We start from the raw sequence: 24,958 nt of genomic DNA on the forward strand, positions 1-24,958 counted from the left end.
CCAGCAAGAATGGCCAGGTTCTCCAGCACTGGCTTAAACCAGTGTGGGGGTGATCTTTAGTTGGCCCTTGACACCCAGGAGACACAAGCAGAGATTTGAACTCACAGACTCTGGACTCCCAGCCAGGCTCTCCTCACTGTGCTATACCAGCTGTCACTAAATCATAATTCTATTGACTGTCAAGATAATAGGTGAGCTGCCAGTGTATCATAGAGTCAAGTCCTGCTCTTATTGCAGACAACTTGTACCTATCTATACTGTATGCCAAGACCGTATCAAAGTAGAGCAGAGCTTTTTAATACTAGTTATATTTAAAGACAGGATTTTCTTTTTAAATGTAGTGTCATTTTTGCTACATAGTCATGACAGGCACACAGTGTATGCAACTTTTGTTGGCTGTTTGGAATACTTTGATTTTTGAATTGGTTGCTGCTGGTAGGAATGGGAGCTAAATTTGATTCAGTTCACATTTAAAGGTGAACCTAATTTACACTTTCAGAACCAGTTCAGGAATAGAAACACAGCTATCGTTTTAAATCAGCACTTTTCCCAATTTTGCAATGCAGTTCTCTAGCCAAGTAATGTGTACAAAAATGCATATACTAGGGTAAAGTGGGCATACAATGCATATATTAGTTAAAATAACATACAAAAATGCATTATATAACATATTATTTATTATTAAATTTATATCCTGTCCTTCCTCCCAAAGGGAGCCTAGGGTGGCAAACAACAAGTGATAAAACATTAAAAACATTTTTCAAAAACCTTGAAAACAAAACATCTTTAAAAACAAAATATCTTTGAAAACACTAAAAGTCTGCTTCCTGTGTGTGTAATGGACGTCTTGATGAGATGCAGGAGGCCCTCACCTGCAGAGTGCAGTGATTGACTAGTGATTTCTAAGGAGTGAGATGATCTTTCAAGTATCCTGATCCCAAGCTGTATAGGGCTGTATACACCAAAACCAGCACCTTGAATTTAGCTCAGTGTAATTGTTTCAGCAGTGGGGTAACAAATTGGTAATATTGTGCCCCAGTGAGCAGTCATGCCACTGTTGTCCATGCACTGGTAACCTCCAGGGTGGATTACTGTAATGCGCTCTCTGTGGGGCTGCCCTTGAGGTTGGTCCGGAAGCTGTAGCTGGGGCAAAATGTGGTGGCGAGACTGCTCACTGGGGCAGGGTATTGCCAACATGTCACCCCGCTGCTGAAAGAATTGCACTGGCTGCCCATTTGCTACTGGGCCAAGTTCAAGGTTCTAGTTTTGGTATACAAAGCCCTATACAATTTGGGACCAGGATACCTGAAAGACCATCTTACCCCTTATATACCCAGTCGATCACTGTGCTCTGCAGGCGAGGGCCTCCTGCAGATACCATCTTATCAGGATGTTCGTTCTGCACAATATAGGAAATTAACCTTTAGTGTGGCAGCACCTACCCTGTGGAATTCCCTCCCTTTGAATATTAGGCTGGCGCCATCTCTGCTAACTTTTCAGCGCCTTTTGAAGTTTCCTCTTTCAACAACCCTTTCAGGTTGAGCCCTATCCCAGTCTGCGTCTGTGTTAGAATTGCTTGCTATGTTTTTAAATAATGTTTTTAACCCTTTTTTAAAGTTGTTTTTTTAAACGTTTTTAACTCTGTTTTGTTTTAATTTTAAGATCTATTTTTATGACGTTTTAAAGTGTTTTTAGCGCTTTATTTGCTGCCCTGGGCTCCTGCTAGGAGGACAGGCGGGATACAAATTAAATAATAAATAAATAAATAAAATAAAATTTTGCACTAGCTGTAGCTTCCAGACCATCCTCAAGTGCAGCCCCACGTAGAGCACATTACAGTGATGCATTATATATCATATTATATATATTAGGAAAAATTGCTTTGCAAACGTGTATATTAGGTAAAACTGCATATAAAAATGTATATGCAATTGAGAGAAATTCAAACTAAAATGCTGATGAATTTTCATGAGAACTTTTTCTTATAAAAATCTCGAACTGAAAACGTGGAGAACTGAACTTAAGTTTGGAAAAGTGAGAAACTGAGAGAAACTGAAATTGACAGATTTGTAAATTCTTAGTTGCTGGTAAGAGTACGGATGACATTCAGTAACTGACAGCAGTGTATGGAATTCTTGAGGAGAATACAGGGATTTTAAAGCTTCAGTTGAATGCCTTCTTACCTGGGAATAAGCCCCACTGAACTTAATGGGGCTTACTTCTGAGTAGACATGTAAAGGATTGCACTGTGTGTCTTTCAGCTCATACTAAATGTTCTTAAAATTGTTTGTCTTAACATATTGATATTGGTTCATCTTGCCTACACATAAGAGGAGCAAACAAATTGAAATCTTTGTCATCCCCACTTATAATAAATAATTCCTACATTTTCCCTGGGTAAACATTTATGTATAGCAGGCGTGAATGGTATAAACCCAATGGGATTGCTGCCAGAAACAAAGCATTTATTGTTCTCAAATAGAGGCATTTCTACACAGCTTTTATTCATGGAATTAGATGTGCTATTTCTTTACATACTCCAAAGAAGTAGCAAAAAAAAATAATCATTTAACACTCCTGTTTTCCCATTTCTACTGTTACATGGCTAGTAGCTTTTAAAGATGCCTCCTACAGTGAGAACCATGATTTTAGAAACAATTTTTTAAATTAAATTTGGTCAGATTATATGTTTCACAAGATGGATTCTCCACTGATTGTCTGTTGAAGAGCTATGGTTGGTTCACTGAGTGTGACTAACATTGACCACCACCAGTGAGCCAGGGGCCACGTTCAGGTGGGCCTCAGTGCCACTGCCTGCCCAGGGCCTCCTCACTTGCCCATTTTGTCCCTTAGCTGCTCAGTAGGCTTTTGGTTGGACCAATGCATCTGCAGCTCCTTGCATGCTCAGAGGCACATACTACCAAATTCTTCCAAGCTACACAGGAAGTGGATTGGACTGTGAAAGACCAACCCAAATTGTGTTTGCATTTTGACAAATGTGTATGGCAGTACAATATCTCAGAGAGGAGATCAGGTCTCCTGCTCCCCTGGTGCATTCACTATAGCTGCCCAATTTCCCTGCTTTTTAATGTTTGATAGAAATATCTGTTGGCAATAGGTACATTCTTAAACCGCAAGGTGGTTTTTTTTGCCTATTAGTGAATTTCTCTGCTTTTTAATCCAGGATGTAAGAAATGGGACCGTGTGCAAGTTTGCTGAAAATGGATTGATCATTTGCATGCTTTTTGAGTTCAGTGGGATTTACTCCCCTGCAATCATGCATAGGATAGGTGAAACTGACCACTGGAGGTGCGAGCAGGTAGGAGGGGGAGGAGGAGAGCAGGCTGGATCATTTGCATGTTTATTGAGTTCAGTGGGATTTACTCCCGTGCAATCATGTGAAACTGACCATGGAGAGGGAAGCCTGGAGTGGGCAGGGGAGGAGGAAGAAGGAAAAGGGGAGGAGAGGAAGAAGGGAGGAGGAAGGGAGAGGAGACGGGAAGGAGGGGAAAGGCAGCTCTGATCATTTACATGCTTATTGAGTTCAGTGGGATTTACTCCCATGTAATCATGGCTAGGATAGGTAAAACTGACCATGGGGGAAGAGGGGAGAGGGGAAAGGAGAGGGAAAGAGGAAGGGGGGAGAGGGGAGCAGAAGGAGGTGGAAGGAGGAGATTGGAAGGAGGGGGGAAGGAGGGAAGAGGCAAAAGAGAGGTGATAGGAGGGAGGAGGAGGGTAGGTTTGATCATTTGCATGCTTATTGATCTCAATGGGAGTTACTCCCATGCAATCATGCTTACGATAGGTAAAGCTGACCATGGGGGGAGGAGGAGGGGGAGGAGGAGGGGGAGGGGAGGGCAGAGGGGAGGGGGAAGGAGGGAAGGGGGAGGGGAGGGGGAGGAAAGGAATAGGACAGAGGAGAAGGGGAGGGGAGGTTTGATCATTTGCATGCTTTTTGAGTTCAGTGGGATTTACTCCTGTGCAATCATGCTTAGGATAGGTGAACCTGACTTGGGGGAGGGGCAGGGAGGGAAGGGGGAGGGCAGGAAAGTGAGGGGAGGAGATTGGATGGGTGGCACTGGGCAGAGGGGAAGCGCCTTTCCTTTCCAAAAGGAAAACATTGTGAACAGTATCATTCTTTTTCAGGGTTTCCCCCACCTTTTTATTCTACAGCAGGCACATGTAGCTTCCTACCCTAATTTAAACCAAAGCTGTCCCTGGCCACATCCACACCAGACCTTTATTTCACTTTAGACAGTCATGGCTTCTCCCAAAGAATCCTGGGAAGTGTAGTTAGTCAAGGGTGCTGAGAGTTGCTAGGAGATGCCCTGTTCCCCTCACAGAGCTTCAGCCAGAGCAGCTGACTGTTAAACCACTCTCGACACTGGAGCCCTGTCAGGGAAATAGGACTCTTCTCAGCAGCCTTCAGAAACTACACTTCCCAGGATTCTTTGGGGGAAGCCATGACTGTCTAAAGTGAAATACAGGTCTGGTGTCGGTGTGGCCCCCTGATTAGGCAAGCCCAGCAGCTGTGAGTCTGTGTTTAAGAACACTGACAGTTGGTTCTTACTGAGCATGCCCAGCCTTATCATTGAGTTCAATGCTAAATTTCTTAAATTTCTTAAATTAATTAAAAATCAGCCAGACATTTGTTTTTACTTTTAAACTGCAGACGATGAAGGTCAGAGTATGGGGCCAGGTCAGTAATAGGATTACAGGTACTCTGTAAACATGGCTGATTTTTAATTAATTTCAATAGATTATGAGAACTCTGTCATAAAAAAGTCCAAAAGGGGTTTGGTTTCTCTCTCTCTCTCTTTGTACACTTTGAACTCTAGATTCTCTCTGTTTTATGTATTGCTATGAAAATTTAGAGGGTTGTTAAGCAAACATTTCTGAGTTCAGGACTATAAGTTTTGTAAGGTTTTGTTTTGAAATGAGTGTATGGGAAGCATCAGAATGGCGTGGGGGGTATTTTCAGATTGCGGATAACACTGTGGAATGTGAAAAATCCATGCTGACTATAGTATAAAGCTACTATTGTGGCTGTTTAATTCTGTTCAAGCTATATTGGATTAAAGGGGCATAATTACCCAAGAGCCCTTGATCATTACAATGGAGCTTGTACATTGTAAGTTCCTTGGGAACTGTGTTCATAAAACATAATTACTGGTCTAAATTTGTCTAGCCTCAGTTCAAAACCACTTTAATGTATTGTGGCTTTTCTGCTTCAAGAGCGCTGATAGTGCATTCATAATGCAGATTGCATAATATCTGTTACATCATTGAAGACAATGTATTTGGGCAGATTGATATATTTTGAATCTTTATGTTTGACGGTAAAAAAAGGCTATCAATGTTAGCTTCATTAATGTTTTTAAAGTAATACTACCAATTACAGCAGAAATTACACAAACATCTTTCACTATAGCACTACAAACTTTACAGCATTTATCACTACAGTAGAGTTTGCTTCCCAAGAACAACCTAGACTATTGACCACTCCAGCATACTTCTGGAGTGTCACCATTTTGTTTTGGCAGAAACAATGAGACCAGGAGAACAAGCAAAGAAATCACAATTATTGGAATAATGAATAACCCTGATTTCCTACTCCCTCCCCACCATTGGCATTCCACTGTGTTCTTTGATCTTTTCTATTCTGAGTGTTGAAACATCTGCCAAGAAAAAGCAACTATTGCTGAAACACCAGAGCCCCATTTGTTCCACTCGAGAGATGAAAATGTATTTCTCTTTTTTCACAATAGCTGAGATGCAACATTAAAGCATTAAGACTCACTTTTTTTTTAATGGCTCCTTTGTTGGTGTGAAAATTGGTTGGAGTTTTACTTCTGCTTTGATTTGTGATTGCAGAAGCTATAATTCCATAATCATCATACCAATTTCAAGTGTCAGTATTTTGCAATGCTTGATACCTGAGCAGTACACATGCAACATCTTGATATTTGGCATTATTTCTTCTGTCTCCTAATGGTGCAGTGAGGTTGAAGCCTCCACTTTTCACCAGTCCCAATTCAGTCAAAATTACTGTCCCTGCACTGCTATTAGTGTGGGGACAGCAGTTTTGGTTGTATCCAGTGCACTGAGGGTGGGAGAGCAGGTTAAAGCCTTCATTCTCCAGTAATCCCGATGCAATCAAAACCATTGTCCCTGCCTCCCAGTGATTTTTTCACTTTTGCCCAGTTGATGGCCAGTTTGTTGGGCAGCTAGGAAAAGTGGGCAGGGCTTCCTGAAACTTGGGACCTTGAATGAAGAGCAGCCCAGGGATGCATATAACCCATGGACTGAGGGTTACCCACATGTATCTTATGGTACAAGCCTTATTCCACATTAGTGAAGCCTCAGTTTGCCTAGCCAAAGAGCAAACCCTGTTGTGTATATTATTGGGGGAGGGCTCTTATTTGCTCATGTCTTCTGTAGGGCATACTGACCTTGGCACGATATTTTTTTGGCAAACAGATCCTGCAATAGTAAAGCTTGACAAGGGCGCATGAAATTCTTCTTTTCTTGTATTAAAATCACGTTTGTGGTGAAGCACTCCCTGCTCAGTAATTAAAGCAAGCAGCATGGAAGGATTGGGTGAATAATCCTCAATATTCCTCTCAACATAACAATACAAATAAATTCATATCTCTAGATGCTTCTCAGCAATAATTCAAAGCACTAATTCTTGGCAATTTCTGCAAATGTAACAACAGTGATTGTCTGCAACACAGATGCTACTACAGCTCATATTGCTCTGGAAAATAATTTCTTCCTGGATCGTCTACAATGCTAATAAATTAACGCAAAATCCTCATCTAGATTCACTGAACAAGGTGCTGTGGCAGGATACAGGAGTAAGCTTCAGATCAGAACATTTGTTTACACATGACAAAATATGTTCCCAGATTAATTCAGACCTCCATCTATTGATTTTTTCCAGGGGATTCTCTAACATACATAAATGTCATTGGGTTTTGCAGATTACAGAGGACTGGATTCATGCTGGAAATTGATTGATAGAGGTGTAGCTATTATAAAGTCACTTCCATGTGTTTTGGGATTGCTTTGTAATCCTTTCCTTTTCTTAAATTGACCATACAGTTTGCATTGTATGGGATAAATCCTTTAAGATTTCTCTTCTCAGATTCACAAGCAGTACTCAATTGCAAAAAAAATAATAAAAAAATCAATTGTTTCAGATGGCAGGTTGGGTTTCAGACTAGCTAGTCTTGAAAAGTTGAATCACATGTTTAATCCACATTCATATGTGAATGCTGACAATTCTAGATGCATGTTATGAATGTCTGATGGTAGGTATTTAACAGACTGCTGGAAATCATAAATAAATAACTAAATAATGCATGCAAACACTGATATTTATAACATTTGTATTTAGCTTATGAAGGTACCTTTGGGAGGAAAGGGGGGAAGTTTACTTTTAATGCTATATGTTTCATTTTAACTAACCTATTTTTTTTAAAAAAAATCTTGCTGTACTGCTACTTGTAAATTGTTAGGTTTGGAAGATTAGTGTATTTTTATGAGATATAAGGCTATGTCCCAAACAGGCAGATATATATATATGCACCCTTGGTTCTTACTTTGCAGCTGCAGCCAGCAATATATAATATTACATGAACAAACAATTACAGTGTTTGGTGTAGCCATGACTTAAAAAAATAAGAATTCAGTTCTGGACAATTTGGTAGGAAAGTTCTCAGGACTTCAGCAATAATAATAATAATAATAATAATAATAATAATAAATTAGGCATGGGGGAGCACCGTTGGAGTGAATGGGAGTCCCCTGCCCCAGTGCAAAGCTGTGGAGGCGAGGATTCAGATTGGGACCTCAGCAAGAGGCAAAGGGATTTTTAGCAAATTCCATCTCTAAAGCAGAGTTGTGATTTATGGTCATAGTAACCAATTTGTCAGAGTTGTATACGATCAGAGCTGTCACTCCTATACAGGATGGGGAAGAAAAGCTGTCATTCTTTCTCCAAGTAGTCCTTAAATGGAAACTTTTTTCTACTTTGAAACATTGGCAGCAATGATTACACCTACAGTGTTTATACTTTGAGAATGCCAAGGGCCTTTTAGACTGAGAAAATAGGGTGTAAGAGGCTCCATCTTTACTGGGTTTTAGACATGTAGTGAAGCCAGTTTTATTTCAGCAGATCCTTGGCTCTTCCTAGTCATCTAATGAAGCTTTAATGCTTAACTGCACTGCTTTTGTTTTACTGGTAATCTGTTATTTTCTGTTATATTGCATTGATGTATTTTACATTTTTCAACCTGCTCTTTTGGAAGAACATGGGGATACAAAATGTAAACAAATATGCGAAGGTGCCTCTGACAGTTGTGTGACCATTTTCTACACAAGCAGTTGCAATAGCAAGAACTGTATTTTGGGGGGCAAGAACTGTATTTACTTGGATACAAAAACCTGGCCCACAGTGTGGCCACCTGCCCATCACCTGATGTCATATGATATCAGGTGTGAGACAGGTAAACCTGTGGGGCCAGACTGAAAAAAAAGAAAGAATGGGTGGCTCTTCCTCTCCAGCTGCTAGTAGAGTTCAGAACTTTTTGGAATTTTAATTTTGATTTTTTTTAAATTGCAGCAACAGAAAAAGTTGTCAAATCCAAAAAGTGCATAATTGCAGCTAGAAAGGAAAAACTGGGGGGGGGGTTGACTTAGAATGCACCCTCGGTTCTTCCTTTGCAGCTGCAGCCAGCAACCTCTCTTTGTAACCATGGCCTGAATTAAGGCAGGCAGCAAAGAAAAAACAATATTCTTTTGCAGGCATGGCTTGAATTCAAGCTATACCTGAAAAAGAAGAAAGGACGAATTGGGAGCACACTTCCCAATGTGCTTCTGATACTTCTTTTGAAGTTGAATCATCTGATGTTATGTGACTGACAGGTGGACAGCCCCACCCACCTGTCAAAATGAGGGGGAAGTGTTAGATCCAGCCCACCAGCTAGATCCAGTTCCACAACCCTGATTTAAATAACCTCATGACTGAAGGACAAACTACTTGCTATGTGAGAATTCTGTGACTGGATTCATCAACACATTTATTTGACATAAAAAAGCAGCCATGGGAAGTTTAGAACAATAGGTCAAAGCATTGAAATTGGGGTGAAGATCATTAATAAAGTATTCCTCCCTTACCATTTCTCCAGTTTGAATACTATCTTCCCATCCCCTGCGGTTTAACCTGCTAGGCAGGGAAAGGAATACAGATGTGTCTTGTGTCTGCATTTTTTTCCAGCACAGCAGACATCTTGAGTGGAAGGATTTAGCTCTGATTCAATCCCCCTCCCAGTCTGATCCAATTGGGAGCCCCTGATTTTAAAAAAAAGGCAAAACAAATAATCAAGCCGGAAGCTCCAATCCATGGATCTTCTGCATAACTTGCAGTTTGGCTCTGAAACAAGATTTGAAACTGGGGTTTCTCCCTCCCCAAATACCTAACTACTGCAATATGCTAGATTTCAAAAAGCACCCAAAATATGAAATTCAAGAGCAGACAATACAATATCATTAATGCCTATAATGAAATGAGTTTTTGGTACCATTTCTTTCCATATCCTTGTTTCCTGAGATGAGAAAATATAAACTATTTTTAAGCATCACATTACTATGTTCATTTTGTGTTTCTTGTGGTAGTGGTCTTATATCTTCCAGTTCTTTTTAAAGACATTGTCTACTACAACATGGAATGCAGACAAAGTCTGGAACGACTCAAACTTTACTTCTAATTATTATGGTGGAGTTTCTTCTGGAGTTCTGGCTGCCTGCTTGTGGCTTTTCCTCTCAGTGTTGCTTGAGATTGAGGACAAACTGTTGGCAAATTTTTATGTCTTGCCTTTGCTAGCAAGCTGGCTGCTTCTTTTGGGTAGAATGGGTTCTATAGTTTTCCATTGTGAACTAGAGTTCTTGCTCAGTTTTCCATTGCTGCTAGTACTTCATTTCAAATTTTAACACAGCAGGGGGAAAATGTGGTCACGTATCACCAGTTAATGAAATGAATGTATTCACATTTATTAAGAATGAAATGAAAATTAATTTGGATGTCATGAATACGTGGAGAGATAATTGTGGTAATTTCTATTGGATTGCTTAATTTTCTTAATAATTCAAGCTAGTTTTCCAGACTGATTTTGGATGGCTGAGCTCACTTGGACTTCATTCTTTTCAAGTTTTGATCTCCTGTGGAAGAAATGGGGATAGGAAAAAATGTTATTCACCACTGGCAATTTGTTATTTTATTTATTTATTTATTTAAACAATTTATACCCCACCCTAGTTCACAGAATTCAGGGCAGCGAACACGCAAACAATATCCAATACAATCCAGCATAAAACCACGAGAAATAGAACAATTAAAAAAAAATTAAACTTTAAAAGCTTGACGAAACAAAAGTAATTTTAACTGGCGGCGAAAATCCGTAAGTGAGGGGGAGCGTTGTATCTCTGGTGGCAGATTATTCCATAACATGGGAGCTATAGTTGAAAAGGCTTTGTTCCTAGTGTTGGAAAGACGAATTAAAAAGGTAGAAGGAATGATGAGTGTTCAAAAAATACTCTTGTCGGTCGCTGAGATTTATATTCCAGAATACGGTTTGATAAATATATTGGTGCTAATCCATGTAGGGCCTTAAAAGTTAATACCAGGATTTTAAACTGGTGTCGAAATGAGATCGGTAGCCAATGAAGTTGGTAAAGAAGAGGTGTGGTGTGCATTTGTGGGCCAGCTCCAGTCAGTATTCTGGCCGCCGCTCTCTGTACCAGCTTAAGCGGACGGAGTGATTTTGCAGATAGTCCAATATAAAGGGAGTTGCAATAGTCCAATCTAGAGGTCACAAGAGCCTGTGTCGCTTGCCTCAGGTCCGACGTTCCTAGAAATGGACGAAGTTGACGGACTAGTTTTAGTTGAGTGAAAGCACTTCTGGATACAGATGCAATATGAGGTTCAAGGGTCAGAGTAGAATCAAGAAGGATACCTAAACTCTGAACTTGAGATTTTAAAGGGAGTGGGATCCCATCTAAGGTAAGTAGGTTTTTAACTTCATAAGAGGGTTTCTGTCCAATTAATAGAACCTCCGTCTTTTCTGGGTTGAGTTTTAATTTGTTCTTATTAGTCCAGCTTTGAATGGCAGCCAGGCATTGGTTTAAGGGTTGAATCGCCTCCAGGGCGTCAGGAGGGAAAGAATAGTAAAGTTGGGTATCATCTGCATATTGATGGTAATGTATTCCGAAGACACGGATAATGCTTCCTAAGGGCTCCATATAAATATTAAATAACATTATGTTATGGTGGTGGTGGTGGGAGAAGAGGGAGATAGTCTGAGTTTTGCTTAATTTTATATTGTATTTTATTTACATCTGTCCAATCTGTCCAATGTTTATCTGTCCAATAAAAGATTAAAAAAAAGATTAGTAGCAAAAATCAGTGTACAAAATCGCAGATGTCCATAGACATATTTATGTTACAGTTCGCACTTTCTGACTTGATTCAGTGAACAAATGTAAGAATTGCTTCCTTCCCAGAGTATCTTTAAGTTAAACCAAAGATGGCCACTTCGCAGGGGCACTATAGTCTCTTGACAATGATCTCCCTGCATAATATGAACATAGGAAGCTGCCTTATACTGAGACAGACCATTGGTCCATAAAGCTCAGTACTGTCTGTGCTGCTAGCAGCTGCACTATAGGATTTCAGACAGGGGTCTCTTCCAGCCATACCTGGAGATGCTGAGGATTGAGCCTTGGACCTTCTGCATGCAAAGCATCTGCTCTACCATTGAGCTGCGGTCCTTCCCCAATAAAGGTGGTGCCATCTAATAGTCCTCATAACTAATGAACACATGCACTCAGGCTTGGCTAGGGCATTATTTACAAAAATATTGAAACAATATCTGTCAGACAGAGACCTTATTCTGGTGTTATCCTGTCATATGATCAACATCATATGTGTGAGAGAGGGGCAGGGCCTGCCGGGCCTGCCACTACCATCCCATCCCTGTTGCCCTCCAATTCATTTGGGAAAGGTCTTAAGAGCAGATCCTGTTCTACACACACAGCCTGCCTCTTGTGATATAGGACACTGTGCAGGGTTCATGAGGAGAGCCTATGCATGTAGAACAGGGTCCCTTCTCGAGACAAAAGAAAGTACTTCTTCACAAAGTGCATAGTTAAACTATGGGATTTGCTGCTATCAGATATAATAGCCACCAACTTGGATGGCTTTAAAAAGGAGTTAGACGAGGATGCTTATGGGGTGTTCATTAGGGGGGGGATTGATTTTCTTTGGATTTTAATGAGAAACTACCTAATTTGCATGTCTCAAACCAATACATGAACTGTAAAAGGGTTATCCTTCAAAATCCATACTTCTCAAAATTTTGCAATGAAGTTCTCCAACCAAACAATGTGTCCAAAAATGTATATACTAGGGGGCATGTGCATAAAATGCATATATTAGTGAGCATACAAAAATGCATTATAAAAGAGCAAATTGTTTGCGAAATGTGCATAGTCAAAACTGCATACGAAAAGGTAGGAGAAATTAGGAGAAATTCACACAAAAATGCTGGCAGATTTCATGAGAATTAAATATATATATATCTCAAATTGCTCCAGAAATGTGGAAAACTGAATTTAAGACTGGAAAAATGAGAAATGCAGAGAAACCTAAATTGACTGAAGCCAGCAAACAGGACCTAAATGCAACTGGAGTCACCCAAATTACCATCATGACAAATAGCCACTGGTAGCTGTGTCCTCAGTTAATTTGTCCAATCCTCATTTAAAGCCATCCAAGTTGGTGGCCCTTGCTACATTTTAGGATTGTTTTAAATCACTCATTGAATGTCTTAATTATGTCTACATGTAAGATGGCTTAACTAGCTTAGCAGCCCAAAAGAGCAAATCACCACAAAGCGTTTGGGAGATTCAGATGCAACCAGTAATACCATGCACCTGAATCATGGGTACACAATTCAAAAACCTCCAGGCCCCCCCTTTTCCCTCACTTGGAAGTTTGGAATGGCAGAAACAAATGAAAGGACAATAAACACACTATGTTTTCCAGAAGTCTGGTCATATTTTCTCCAGATTTATGCAGTACATAGGAGACAAAGAAACCTTGGGTTGTATTCAAATGAGCCTTACTCAGAGTAGACCCACTGAGATTAATGAATCTAAGCTAGTCATGACTATTAACTTCAGTGGGGACATATGTTTGCGATATGATCTCGGGTGCCTCTTCCCTTTCTAAATCCAGCTTGGACATCAGGCATTTCTTCCTGTCCTTCTGCATAAAATCTCTCCAATTCCTCTTCTTCTGCTTTTTCCGTTGGAGCGTAGACTTGGATGATGGTTATGTTAATAGGTTTCCCATTTAATCTCATTGATATCACTCGCTCAGACTTTGCATTGTAGCTCCTAATTGCTTTAGCTACATCACTTCTCACTATTAAAGCAACCCCATTTCTTTTTAATTTCTCATTTCCTGCATAAAATATTTTGTAGTTGCCTGATTGAAAACGTCCCATTCCCGTCCATTTTAATTCACTCACGCCAAGTATTGTAATGTTGATACGTTCCATTTCTTGCTTGACAATTTCTAACTTTCCCTGGTTCATGCTTCTCATGTTCCATGTTTCTGTTGTGTGCGTTGTACAACTCCAGACTCTCCTTTCGCATCTGTGAGCATCAGCCTCTGGGCTTCCTTTCAGCTTTGACCCAGCTGCGTCATTAGTCACAGCGCTACTCATACTTGTGCTTTGTTCTTCCCCTATAGCTCGGTGAGTGCCTTCTGATCTGGGGTCTCATCTTCCAGCACTATCTCGTGTTGCATTTTGGATACTCCGTTCATAGGGTTTTCGTGGTAAGAGGTATTCAGAGGTGGTTTACCATTGCCTTCCTCTGGTCTGGTGTCTCAGCTTTGACCATTCTGCTTTGGGTGTCCCTGCTAGGAGCCTAGCCTGTTGGTCTAGACTCCTGATGGCATTGCTCTCAGCTTCTTCAACATTCTCAAACCCCCTCACCATGTTAAGGTGTGCATCCTAGAGGAGGGAGACTCCATTTAGTCATCATTCATTTTTTTTGCATTGATTTCAATGAAATAAAAGAGCAACTAACTTATTCTGGATCCAATTTGTTGTATGTAGCTATTGTTCAGTTTTCGGTTGTTGTTACTGCTTCTTTTCAAGTGCTAATGTAGCAGAAAGCGTAATTTTCAGTCAAATAATAAAATTAATCAGATTAAAATTTGTTAAAAATGAAGTCAAAAGCATCAGTGTCTTTATTAACAGAGCTTGGAAATTTTATTTTAAAAAGGAGTAGTCGTAGTTGAAGTTCAACATGTCCAAAAAGGAACTAATTCAACTTCATGTTCACCCCTTAATAAAATGTACTAGTTTGGTTCACAGTTCAATTCAAATTAATCCAAATGATCCTCAGAAATGTTTCCCCCCCCAGCGTTCATAATGTTACAAACTGCTGAAGAATAAAATATACTTAAGAAGACTAAGGGCTCATCCAAACGGAGTGGGATAATCCACATTTTCCATATCCGGTTCATCATCTGACAGTCCTCACTTTGCCTGTTTGTTCGCTCTTTCCCAATAAAAAACCCCGCTGTTTTTGCACCCACACACGCAGCGAGAGGACCCGTACTTCTTCTCGCTTTTTCCCAGCTCCGCCCATAACACTCCCCCCTATCAGCCAATTGGTCCACAAAAATATAACATATGCTCCTCTCCCCCTTTGCAACAAAGCACAACAAGGCGCATGCGCTTGAACGTATGAGCATGAAAGTATGAATTTCCTGATGGTTTGGTAGTAGTGGCTGTAATGGAGTTCCTTGTCACTCACCACTCTGGAGCAGCGCCGGCCGGGGTGTGTGTCTCCAGGTGCCCCTGACCATCCAGGGGGATTGTGGGCAGTGCAAGGGATCAGCGCTTGTAATCGCCAGGCGAATCCCCCCATGACCCTTGGGCTCATTCACTGCAGGGTTCAGCCCCGGACCGTTATGCGGCTCGGCGGCAGGAATGCTGCCCCTGAAGGAAGCAAACAGCCCCCCCCATGGGTGGCCGCTCTTGGCTCGGGCAGGGAATGTGGGCAAACAGCCCCGTGTGCTGCTGTGTCAATCTGCACTGAAGCGACCAGCACAGGCTTTGCAGTGTTCCCTCTGATAAAAGAAACATGCAAACCACTTAATTCCTGTATTTTTGTTTTTTTGTATTTGCGATATTTCGCAAAACCGACTGTATGCTTTTTTACCTTTAACGTTTCTGGAGATACACATGATTGCAATTCCACTTATTTCTTCAGAACAGCAAGTAACGATGTGTCATGTCTAGGAAGGGTAGACCACCAGTCTCTATGGTTGTGGGTGGCTGAGACGCTCTAGCAAACCACTTATATGCCAATAATTCCTGTGGGTTTTTTGCTTGTTTTGTGATATTTCGCAAAAGCGACTGTATGCTTTTTAGCTCAGCTGGGCTGCAGAAAACCTGCAGGCTGTGGTTGAAATTGACAAGACTCAAAGAGAGTAGCCTTGCAGGCAGGAAAGCACAATTGACTAAGGGTGCGTGAATGTCTGTAATCCAAGAGGAAAGCCTCCATTTCTCTTCTCTCCCCCTCTCCCTCGACTCTGGATGCCTGGAAGCAAAGACCAATACGTTCAAGAAGGGCATTTGATGGGGGGGGTGAGTGGTGGGAGGTGCAGGTTAGGCAAAGATAAATATTTTCTCCCTTGAAAAATTTACAAACAACCACAATTGCAGATGTCACCCTGAGCGGCTGCCAAGTTTGCAGGCTGGCTAAAAATTAACTAATGTTGCTGCTTCTGCGCAAATGCGATTTTTTTGCATCTGCACAGTAGAAGTTGCAGGGGGCCCCCAACACCACACCATTGCTCTGATAGGTTCCTTTTTCGCGGGCTTTCCCCGGACATTCGTGCACATGCGCAACAGTGGAAATACATGATTGGCTGAGAATGAGGAAAGGGATATGGGGAACCGCCCAAGAACCGCCTATCAAACACCCACAGCTGTAAAGTCCGCAGTATTGCATCCGAGCGCCTGAAGGTGCAGCGGATGATTCCTGGTTTAAAAAAGCAAATTGCGTGATTTGCGGTATTACAGGAGCGGATTTAACCACGCGAAAATGTGCAAAAGTGCGCGGCGTCATATGGATGACCGAAAAATAATGAAAACACAAAGCGATCATGTCACACATTTTACAGTCGTCTGGATGAGCCCTAAGAAAACATCAAGACACACACAGTGGAAAATGAATTGATTAATTTCTTTTTCCCAGCAATTTTGATATTTAAGAGTAAAGGCCCAAAGGGTCTAAAGAGTAATCAACACATGTAAGAGAATGAACCTGAAGATGAACTAGAAATAGTTCAATGTTCTACCCAAAACAAACTTAATTCATGTATAGTTCACTCAGCAATTATGGGAACTATTTTCAAGTGTAGTTCAGAAATCTTTGAACTAATTCAGTTAACTTTGTTAAAATGACAAGCACTGGTTATTAATACCCATTCATTTTTACCACATCTCTCTTTCTGTGTGTGCATGTATGTGTATGTAGTGTGTTTATACATATCTTTGAATCAAAATACAATAGTTAACAATTATGCTCTTCCCTAGTATATCCAACCATCTTAGGTCACACAAGAGATGAGCTGTTTCCTTTAATATTCCCGGAACTGTTCAATTTTTAAACATACAAGAAGCATGAACTCCTTTGCACCTGGTCATCTTACTTAACTTGTTCTTCACTCCTTTGTCAACATCTTTCTTGAATACTTGGGTCCAGAACTGAACACCATAGCTCAAATGAGGCTTTGGTACAGCTTTAGTAAGCTACACATTCCCTTCAGGAAGAGATGTATATACAAGCAACAGCATGTAGAAAATGCCCGACAATGCTTCTAGGCTTCCTCTGTCCTAGACTGGCATCTTCAGGCATCTAGGTGTTCTGCTTTCTCTCCAGAATTCATAGAACAAATTCTTTGCTTATGAATACCTGCATTCACAGTCTTGTTCAACAGATTCTGGTTTCCACATTCTGCATTAGAGATTCTTATGTCTAATTTTCAGAAAACACCACTTGAGAAGGGAATGAACTCTTGGAACCACTACAGCTCTGAAAATAATAGCAACGTAATCAGAGCCATCTTCTGTACAGTATAAACATAAACCCATTACTCAGCAGGGTGGCTTTGAAAATATTGCTGTAATTCTGATAACAATTCTGCACTGGGGGAACAGCTTATGTTGCTAGCCTTGTAGGGTCAGCTGCCATGCTTATTTTACTTCACCCAGTTGTGCTGCTATTTGATGGCACATTTTGGACAAATGCTAATATTTCCAGTAGCAAAGAAATAGTACAGGTAGATGCATAAATACTTGCTGGCTTGGTATGCTCTCACATGTGTCCAGAGCAACCCAGCTTATTTTGAGCAATGTTTAATTATCCCCTCGTCACCAGCAGTGCAGTTAGTTGCATCTACATGAAGTGCAGCTAATTCATAATTTATCTGGTAGACTATTGGCCAGTTCATACATGCATGTATATCACATGCTGATTTAATCAGTAGTTTGGTCTTCACTTTTTTTGCATTGACCTGTACGCTCTAAACATCATGGCTGCAGAAGCAAGTCTTGAGATCCTGGATGCCTCCCCCATCCTTGGCAGATTATGTTGTATTATTCAGGGAATATATTTGTAAATATGGATTGGGAGCTTATTGAGGCTCACTTATTTATTCTACCATGTATAAAATCAAAGTGAGATGTGGCCCTTGATGATTATGTCTCAATTTAAAAATTAAAATATTGTGTTTGACATGATACAAAACCTCTAGCTGTGATGTTTGACCTGTGATAGTTTCTTCCACACATATGTGAAAGTCTTTACCAGATGTTGTGGCTATTGAAGGATAGACCCACATGTGCTAACAAGGTCTAAGTCATACTCTCATATTCTGTACAATGCCGCATATATCATATACAAAAGAATTATGAGTTCATAGATCATATTTAGAAATGGAACATGGAACACTATTTTCTTGAGGAGCTATGCTACATTTGAATCATATCTCTGTGAACCCCCATGGGGCCTCTAACCCACTCACAGTGCTCCTCCAACTGTCCTTGACTCCATAAGTTCCCCAGAGCCTCTTTATTCTGAGACCCCCTCATTCCCCATTATTTTAGTCTTGTTTTTAATTTTTTTTAATCCTCCTGCCATATAAAACAGCTATAAAACAACTGATATGAAAATAACTAATATGATAAAGATGATGAAGGGGACAAATACCTTAATCCCAAAGTTCACTGAATAGATACAGGCAGTTTCAAGAATGTAAATAGTTTTCTTCTGCTCTTGTGTCCCATTAGGTGCTGCTGAATGCACTTAGTTTAAATTCTTTAAGGCCTCCTCCATAGAATCACACAATAGTAGAGTTGGAAGGGGCTTATAAAACTGAGAGTCCAACCCCCTGCTTAATGAAGGAATCCAACTTAAAGCATACCCGACAGGTGGAATGCCTCCAGCGTTAGAGAGCCAACCATCTCCCTAAGTAATTGGTTCCATTGTTGTTCTGCTCTAACAGTTAGGAAGTTTTTCCTGATGTTCAGTTGAAATCTGGCTTCCTGTAACTTGAGTCCATTATTCCGTGTCCTGATTGAGAAGAGATCCTGGCCCTCCTCTGTGTGACAACCTTTCAAGTACTTGAAAGTTCTTAAAAGTTCTATCGTATGCAGTAATGGCCACCAGCTTGGATGGCTTTAAAAGAAGATTAGACAAATTCATGGAGGACAGGGCTATCAATGGCTACTAGCCATGATGGCTGTGCTCTGCCACCCTAGTCAGAGGCAGCATGCTTCTGAAAACCAGTTGCCGGAAGCCTCAGGAGGGGAGAGTGTTCTTGCATTCGGGTCCTGCTTGCAGGCTTCCCCCAGGCACCTGGTTGGCCACTGTGAGAACAGGATGCTGGACTAGATGGGCCACTGGCATGATCCAGCAGGCTCTTCTTATGTTCTTATGTATCTCCCCTCAGTCTTCTCTTCTCATGGCTAAACATACTCAGTTCTTTCAGTCCTTCCTTGCAGGGCTTTGTTTCCAGTCCCCTGATCATCTTTGTTGCCCTGCTTTGAACCTGTTCCAGTTTGTCTATATCCTTCTTAATGTGTGGTGTCCAGAATTGGACACAGTATTAAAAATGAGCCCTAACCAATGCTAAATAGAAGGGAAGTAGTACATCCTACGATTTGGAAACTATAGTTCTGTTAATGCAGCCTAAAATAGCTTTTTTCCTAATCCAAATGCCTCCTTCCCAGTTGTTATTTGCTCCACAGGGAAGACATACAGTATAGGTATGCATTTATTTACTTAACTTACCTGTATGCACCTTTATGCACTGTGAAATGGAAAAAGCTGATAAATTAGTCAAAACTAGTAGAAGGCACTCTGACCAAGACCACCTTGCTCTCAAGTGACAATGCTGAATCAAGGAGCATCCCCATGCTACGCACCTGCTACTTCTAGGTAGTGCAATCTTATCCAGAACCAGTAGAACATCAATCTCTCAGACCTAAGAACCACCTTCACACCAGTTCAGAATTCAGCTTCAGCTTATTGGCCCTGATCCAATCTTTGGCGATGGAAGCCTGTTCTGGATGGCTTTCTGTTCCCAGAAATCAGACCAAATAAACAAACTGTGTGCTTATGCCATAGAGTTTCTGGTTTAGATTTTTCCTTTTCTATTAAATCTAGCAAGTTCAGTTTCATGTAACTGCATTCAGAAAATATTTAAATTATGTGTGGGTCTATTAAAATTGTCAGGGAATTGTGAAGTTAAATTCGTCTGCAATCTCTAAGATGCCCTCTTCTATAGCATTTTATTTCCAACTTCAAAATAATAAGTTGTAAATTCTACGTAAACATGTTAGTTATCCTTTGTGTTTGTCATTCTTCTTTAGCTAGCTTCCTGTGAAAAATATTATAATGCTAGATTAAACGTATGGCTGCACAAATAAACTTCCTGCATACATTAGCCAGCCTTAAACTTACTGCTTTTATGTAGCAATGCTACCATCTTTCACATTCCAGAAGATATATGAACAGAGTTTCATTGCTGTCTCATGAAAACTGGAAATACATGCACATGTGTAGACACACACACATACTTTCACTTGTTCTCTGAGGCATACATATAGGCATGTTTGTAGAGTTTCTGTGGGATCTGTCTGTATACTCAGGTATGTGCATCTTTCTTTTGCTTGTGCAGTTCAGCCTTATTAAAAACTTATTAAAAACAACCATAATTTTTAATCAGATTCTACCATCTGAAATTTAAGCTATTGGGGCAAGTGTGAATATGAATGTCTATGAAAACTACATGAGTGGATTAAGATTCAAAGAAATTCAAGATTGCTGTAATCCTCTTCAGATATGATTACTATAAATGGTTACAAACTAGCACTCTGTAAAATATGTAAAATATGTTTTTGTTTTTCATTGCAAATATATCTTCTGTAATTGTGCACCTTATTACTCAGTTGTTAACAGTTAAGACTTTTTTCATAGTTGGTAATACAGTTGTTTCAAAATTATGTTTTGGTTATGGATATAAATTCCTGTACACATATTTGTACAGGATCTCTGCCATATGTGTTAAAAATAATATTTTTAAATCTGATTTTTGTATCAGAACACATGATCTGATTAACACAGAGAAACATTTAATTCTGGTATGGAATTGTATGCATACATTCACTTGGTTATCTGAAGCTCTGCATATTTTAATATCACAAAGAGGATTTTTTTTTAATCAACATACATAGCTATAGATCTATCCATATAAATAATGTTAATGGCTTCTTTGGGGGTGGCACAGAGTAATTGTTTCTATAAAGTTAAAAAATTATGTGATGGCAAAATAAATTATTCTAAATCTGTTTAGCTTAGTTTTCTTTTTATTTGAATGTGTTAAAGTGATTCCTTCAGATATTTTCAAAGCTCTCATTTTTTTGGCTTGGTTTCTAGTGTGATTGAAGGTAAAAAACAAGAAGTGGAAGAGACTTCTTTGTGGTTGCTAGAATTATTAGTTCTTTTTTTAAATGCAGTTAACATTTCAAGGGGACTGAGCAATGACATATTTCTGATTTCCCTCTGTATATGTTATGTTGAAATTCAAAGAGAAGAAGCATTCTGATAAGCACAATGGCAGGATAACAGGTTTAACTTACTTTAATAAAAAAAAAGTCTGCAGCTAAATACCAGGAATCACAATAATTATAGCAGGCATGGTTGTGTGCCTTTTCTCCTACATAGATAGAAAACACCCTTTGATTTCTGGAATTTGATGGTCTGTGGCTGGCTGCAGTGCACACACACACACAGACACACAAGTGCGCCTGCAGAAAAACTCACTTTGCTATGCCAAATCTCAGTTACACTGTAGCCCTATCCAGGGTCATTACAGTGTACACATTACATATTTCTAACAAACATGAAGATGAACAAAACAGGGAGTAGATAAAGGCAGATTAATTGGAGCCTCATAGGGGTATACAATATGAATGGACTAGGATATTTGCTAGCATTCTGGATTCTTAAAAGCCCCTACCCATTTTCTCTTCTGTGGCTATCTTTGATTATCAGTCACATAAAGTAAAAACTGAAACAACTAGTATATTGGAAGAATTATTTGTTGTAATTCCAGAGCTAATTGTTTTTGAAGTGATGTTTAAACCAATGTCAGTGCAAGGCAAGAGTATCTGGCCTAGTGCCAGCACCTTTGTAAAGCATATTAGCTCAGATGAGAAGTACTTAAAGTTAGAGTCAGAAAGGGAGAGCGAGAGAGCGACAGTGTTCCCTGTGTTTACAATCTGCTCAGTTGAATCTTCCTCCTTGCTGGGACTAGCTGGATACATGCATAGCCGGATATCTTAGCTAAAAAACATGATTTTTGCCATGTTTCAATCTAGTTTCTACTCCTTTTTCAGGTGGATTACCTGCTGCTGATTTTTCTTCTAGCACCAAACCAAGACATGCTACGTGTTCACTGCCACTAACAATGACCATGACCCTTCACACAAAAACCTCCAGTGTTGCTTTATTGCACCAGATACAAGGCAATGAACTAGAGCCTCTTAACAGAACTCAGCTGAAGATTCCTCTGGAACGACCGATTAGCGAAATGTATGTGGACAGCAGCAAGACTGGAGTTTTCAACTACCCAGAAGGTGCTGCTTATGATTTTTCCACTGCCGCTCCAGTGTACAGCTCACCTAGCCTCAGTTATGCCCCTACAACAGAATCTTTTGGGTCCAGCAACCTAGGAGGATTTCATTCTTTGAATAATGTTCCTCCAAGCCCTGTTGTGTTTTTACAGACAGCACCGCAGCTCTCACCTTTTATTCACCACCCCAGCCAGCAGGTACCTTACTACCTTGAGAATGAACCGAACAGCTTTGCAATGAGAGAAGCGGCCCCAACAGCCTTCTACAGGTAAGTCATGCCATTGATTTATTTGAAACAGAGCACATATATAAAATGAGTATTAAAGCAGGGAGAGAAAAACAGGGAATTTTCTCTCCCTGGGGAGGTATGCCATCAGGACTGTTGAGTCACCACTGAATTATTCAACGAAGTGATAGTGTGGTGTAAATCAAAAGGTCTGTTGTGACTATTGAGTAATTGTTGCTGTGTACGCCAGAAATGCAATGCATAGGAAAAACAAGCTGGATTGTCAACAGAAATGTGCCTCCGGGAGGAAAACCCCCCCCCCGGAACCCAAGATAGTGAGCTGTGAAAGAACAAAACAAAACACTAGCAAATTCAAATGGAAGGGAGACTAAAATGTGAGTGTTTTGACTGATATCAGTCTGTACCTGCTAAACACTTACATAGTTGAACTTTTAGTCTGTAGCCAGAAACATTTTTCCAATGTCTGCCTTTATATTACATTAATTGACTTTTACAGGAAGTACTCAGAAAGTTCAGTGGTTGCCCTCCTAAATAGTTAACTTAATGATGGCTCTTCAGTCATAAAGAAGCCTTTAGAAAGTGCACTTAAGGCCTCAGAGTGGAAATAAGGTGGTCCTAACAAAGATATTTGCGCATGCACACACACACACTCACTCTCTTTAGTGGTATGTTGTAAAAGACTAGTGGACTTTTAAAAGTGTTTTTTCTGTAATTGTACTAGTCTACAGAGAAGTCTCACAGCTGATGAGATTTAAAAAAAAATGTTTTGGAGGATGAGGGGGAGTAGCATACATTGGCACTTTAATAGGCCTGCAGCTGTAAAGAGATTTTAGGGCTCTTTGAACTGGGCGGGTGAATGTGGCTGGTACTACAGTGGCAAAGATAATAAAAGCATGCAATAGAACGTATCGCTTAACTCTCCCACCAAGTGTATAAGTTCTGGTGTTGGTTTTTGTAGAATGAAGGAAAACATGCACACACATGCATCGTGAGTAATGTAACTAAGCGGAGAGCCTCAGGATCCAGAGAAGGAGGCAACTGGGAAATGAAACAACACACATACACAGCAAGACTTCACAGTAAATACATGAAAATATGCTTTACTGCAAAGAATGCTCCAAAATGCACCTCCCCTACATTTGTGATTTCATTTGGTGATCTGTTCCAAGAACATTGGGAGCATAATTTTACAGAATAGTTCTTTCTGTTCTACTTTGTATTTCATTGTTATTTCCTAGGAATCCTAAGACGTTTGTAATATTTTGCTGCTCTGAACAACAAATGGACTGGCAAACAAGAAATAATAATTCCTGCAATATTTATAATTGGTTTTCTGCCATACTTGTATCTCAAACCATAAAATTTATGTCTTAGAATTCTAGCCTTAGCACTTTTTTAAATTGCTATTAATTATTGTTATGCTCTTAGATGTTGGCATAGAAGCCGAAACTTACACACCCAAGCCCTGTTGACTTTCCCTGTTTTAATACTCATGTTTTATTATATTCCATGAGACATGAAAACACATAATAGCTCTTTCCCCCAAGAGTTCACAATTACAACAGTGCAAAAACAGCAACAACAGGTGTGTAACAGACATAGAAGAAAATGGAATACCTGTATAAAGTGATCCAGAAGCTTCCTAACACATTCCTTTAGTGGGGATTGCCACAAGATCAAAAAGACAACTTACTAGGAGATGAGATGCTGCTGAACATACAGCCTGCCCCTAATCAGAAAGAAACATATTATCTGGAAGGTATTGATCACCTGAACTGAAATATTCTAGCTTTATACTTTGCCACAGAATGGGTAAAACAAAAATCGCTCTTGAGGAATTGCAATATATTGACAACTGTCTTTGTGAGTCACTATGCATGAAGAAAGCACTGCTTGTTGTTCCTAGTATTCAGTTTCTCTTTGTGCTTTGGGAAAGACCAGTAACTATCATTACATTTAGGCAAATTCATTTTAATAGCTGGTGTTTCACTGATAGGCTTTTCTTAAAGCTAAAAAATCAGATGTAAAGGCTACAGGTGTCTTCAGGCAGGTGTCATACGGAACGGCCACAAAGTGTCTGCTCTCCATGTTTACCATATTGCTTACCTTGACTTTAGCAGAATTAGATAATGGTTCACTAGGATTAGAAGGGGTTGACTTCTTTAACCTCAGTACTGTTAGATGTGAGAGAAAATAAAATATTTGGGTGACAATGTTGTCTTGTTAGAGTTCATAGTGGAGCATTGTATTGTATTGTGGCATTTATATAGCAGTTAAGATGGAATTTTTATTTTTTCTAAAAATTTCCCAAATACTATAATATCAGCATTCCAACAAATTGGAAAAGTGAATTTTGGCAGGTGTTACTCTTTTTTCTCTTTAGACTTTTCTGAGGAGCAATGTGTTTGGTTAACATGCCTTT

General features: G+C 40.0%; 1 protein-coding gene across 9 annotated transcripts in view; it reads left to right on the forward strand.

Annotated features, from left to right (window-relative positions):
- ESR1 (estrogen receptor 1) overlaps window positions 1–24,958 on the forward strand; it is a 383,776-nt gene that overhangs the window by 145,286 nt on the left and 213,532 nt on the right. For 7 of the 9 annotated variants that reach the window (XM_061624146.1, XM_061624145.1, XM_061624151.1 and 4 more), the window contains one exon: window positions 22,053–22,557. In XM_061624146.1, the coding sequence (XP_061480130.1) occupies window positions 22,124–22,557 (434 nt within the window). In that variant the 5' untranslated portion in view covers window positions 22,053–22,123. Of the gene's footprint in view, window positions 1–20,229; window positions 20,304–22,052; window positions 22,558–24,958 lie in introns of those variants that run through there. The other 2 variants (XM_061624152.1, XM_061624144.1) reach the window with 2 other exon arrangements.

Source organism: Rhineura floridana, chromosome 4, assembly GCF_030035675.1.
Source record: "Rhineura floridana isolate rRhiFlo1 chromosome 4, rRhiFlo1.hap2, whole genome shotgun sequence".
In the NCBI taxonomy this organism is placed as follows: Eukaryota; Metazoa; Chordata; class Lepidosauria; order Squamata; family Rhineuridae; genus Rhineura; species Rhineura floridana.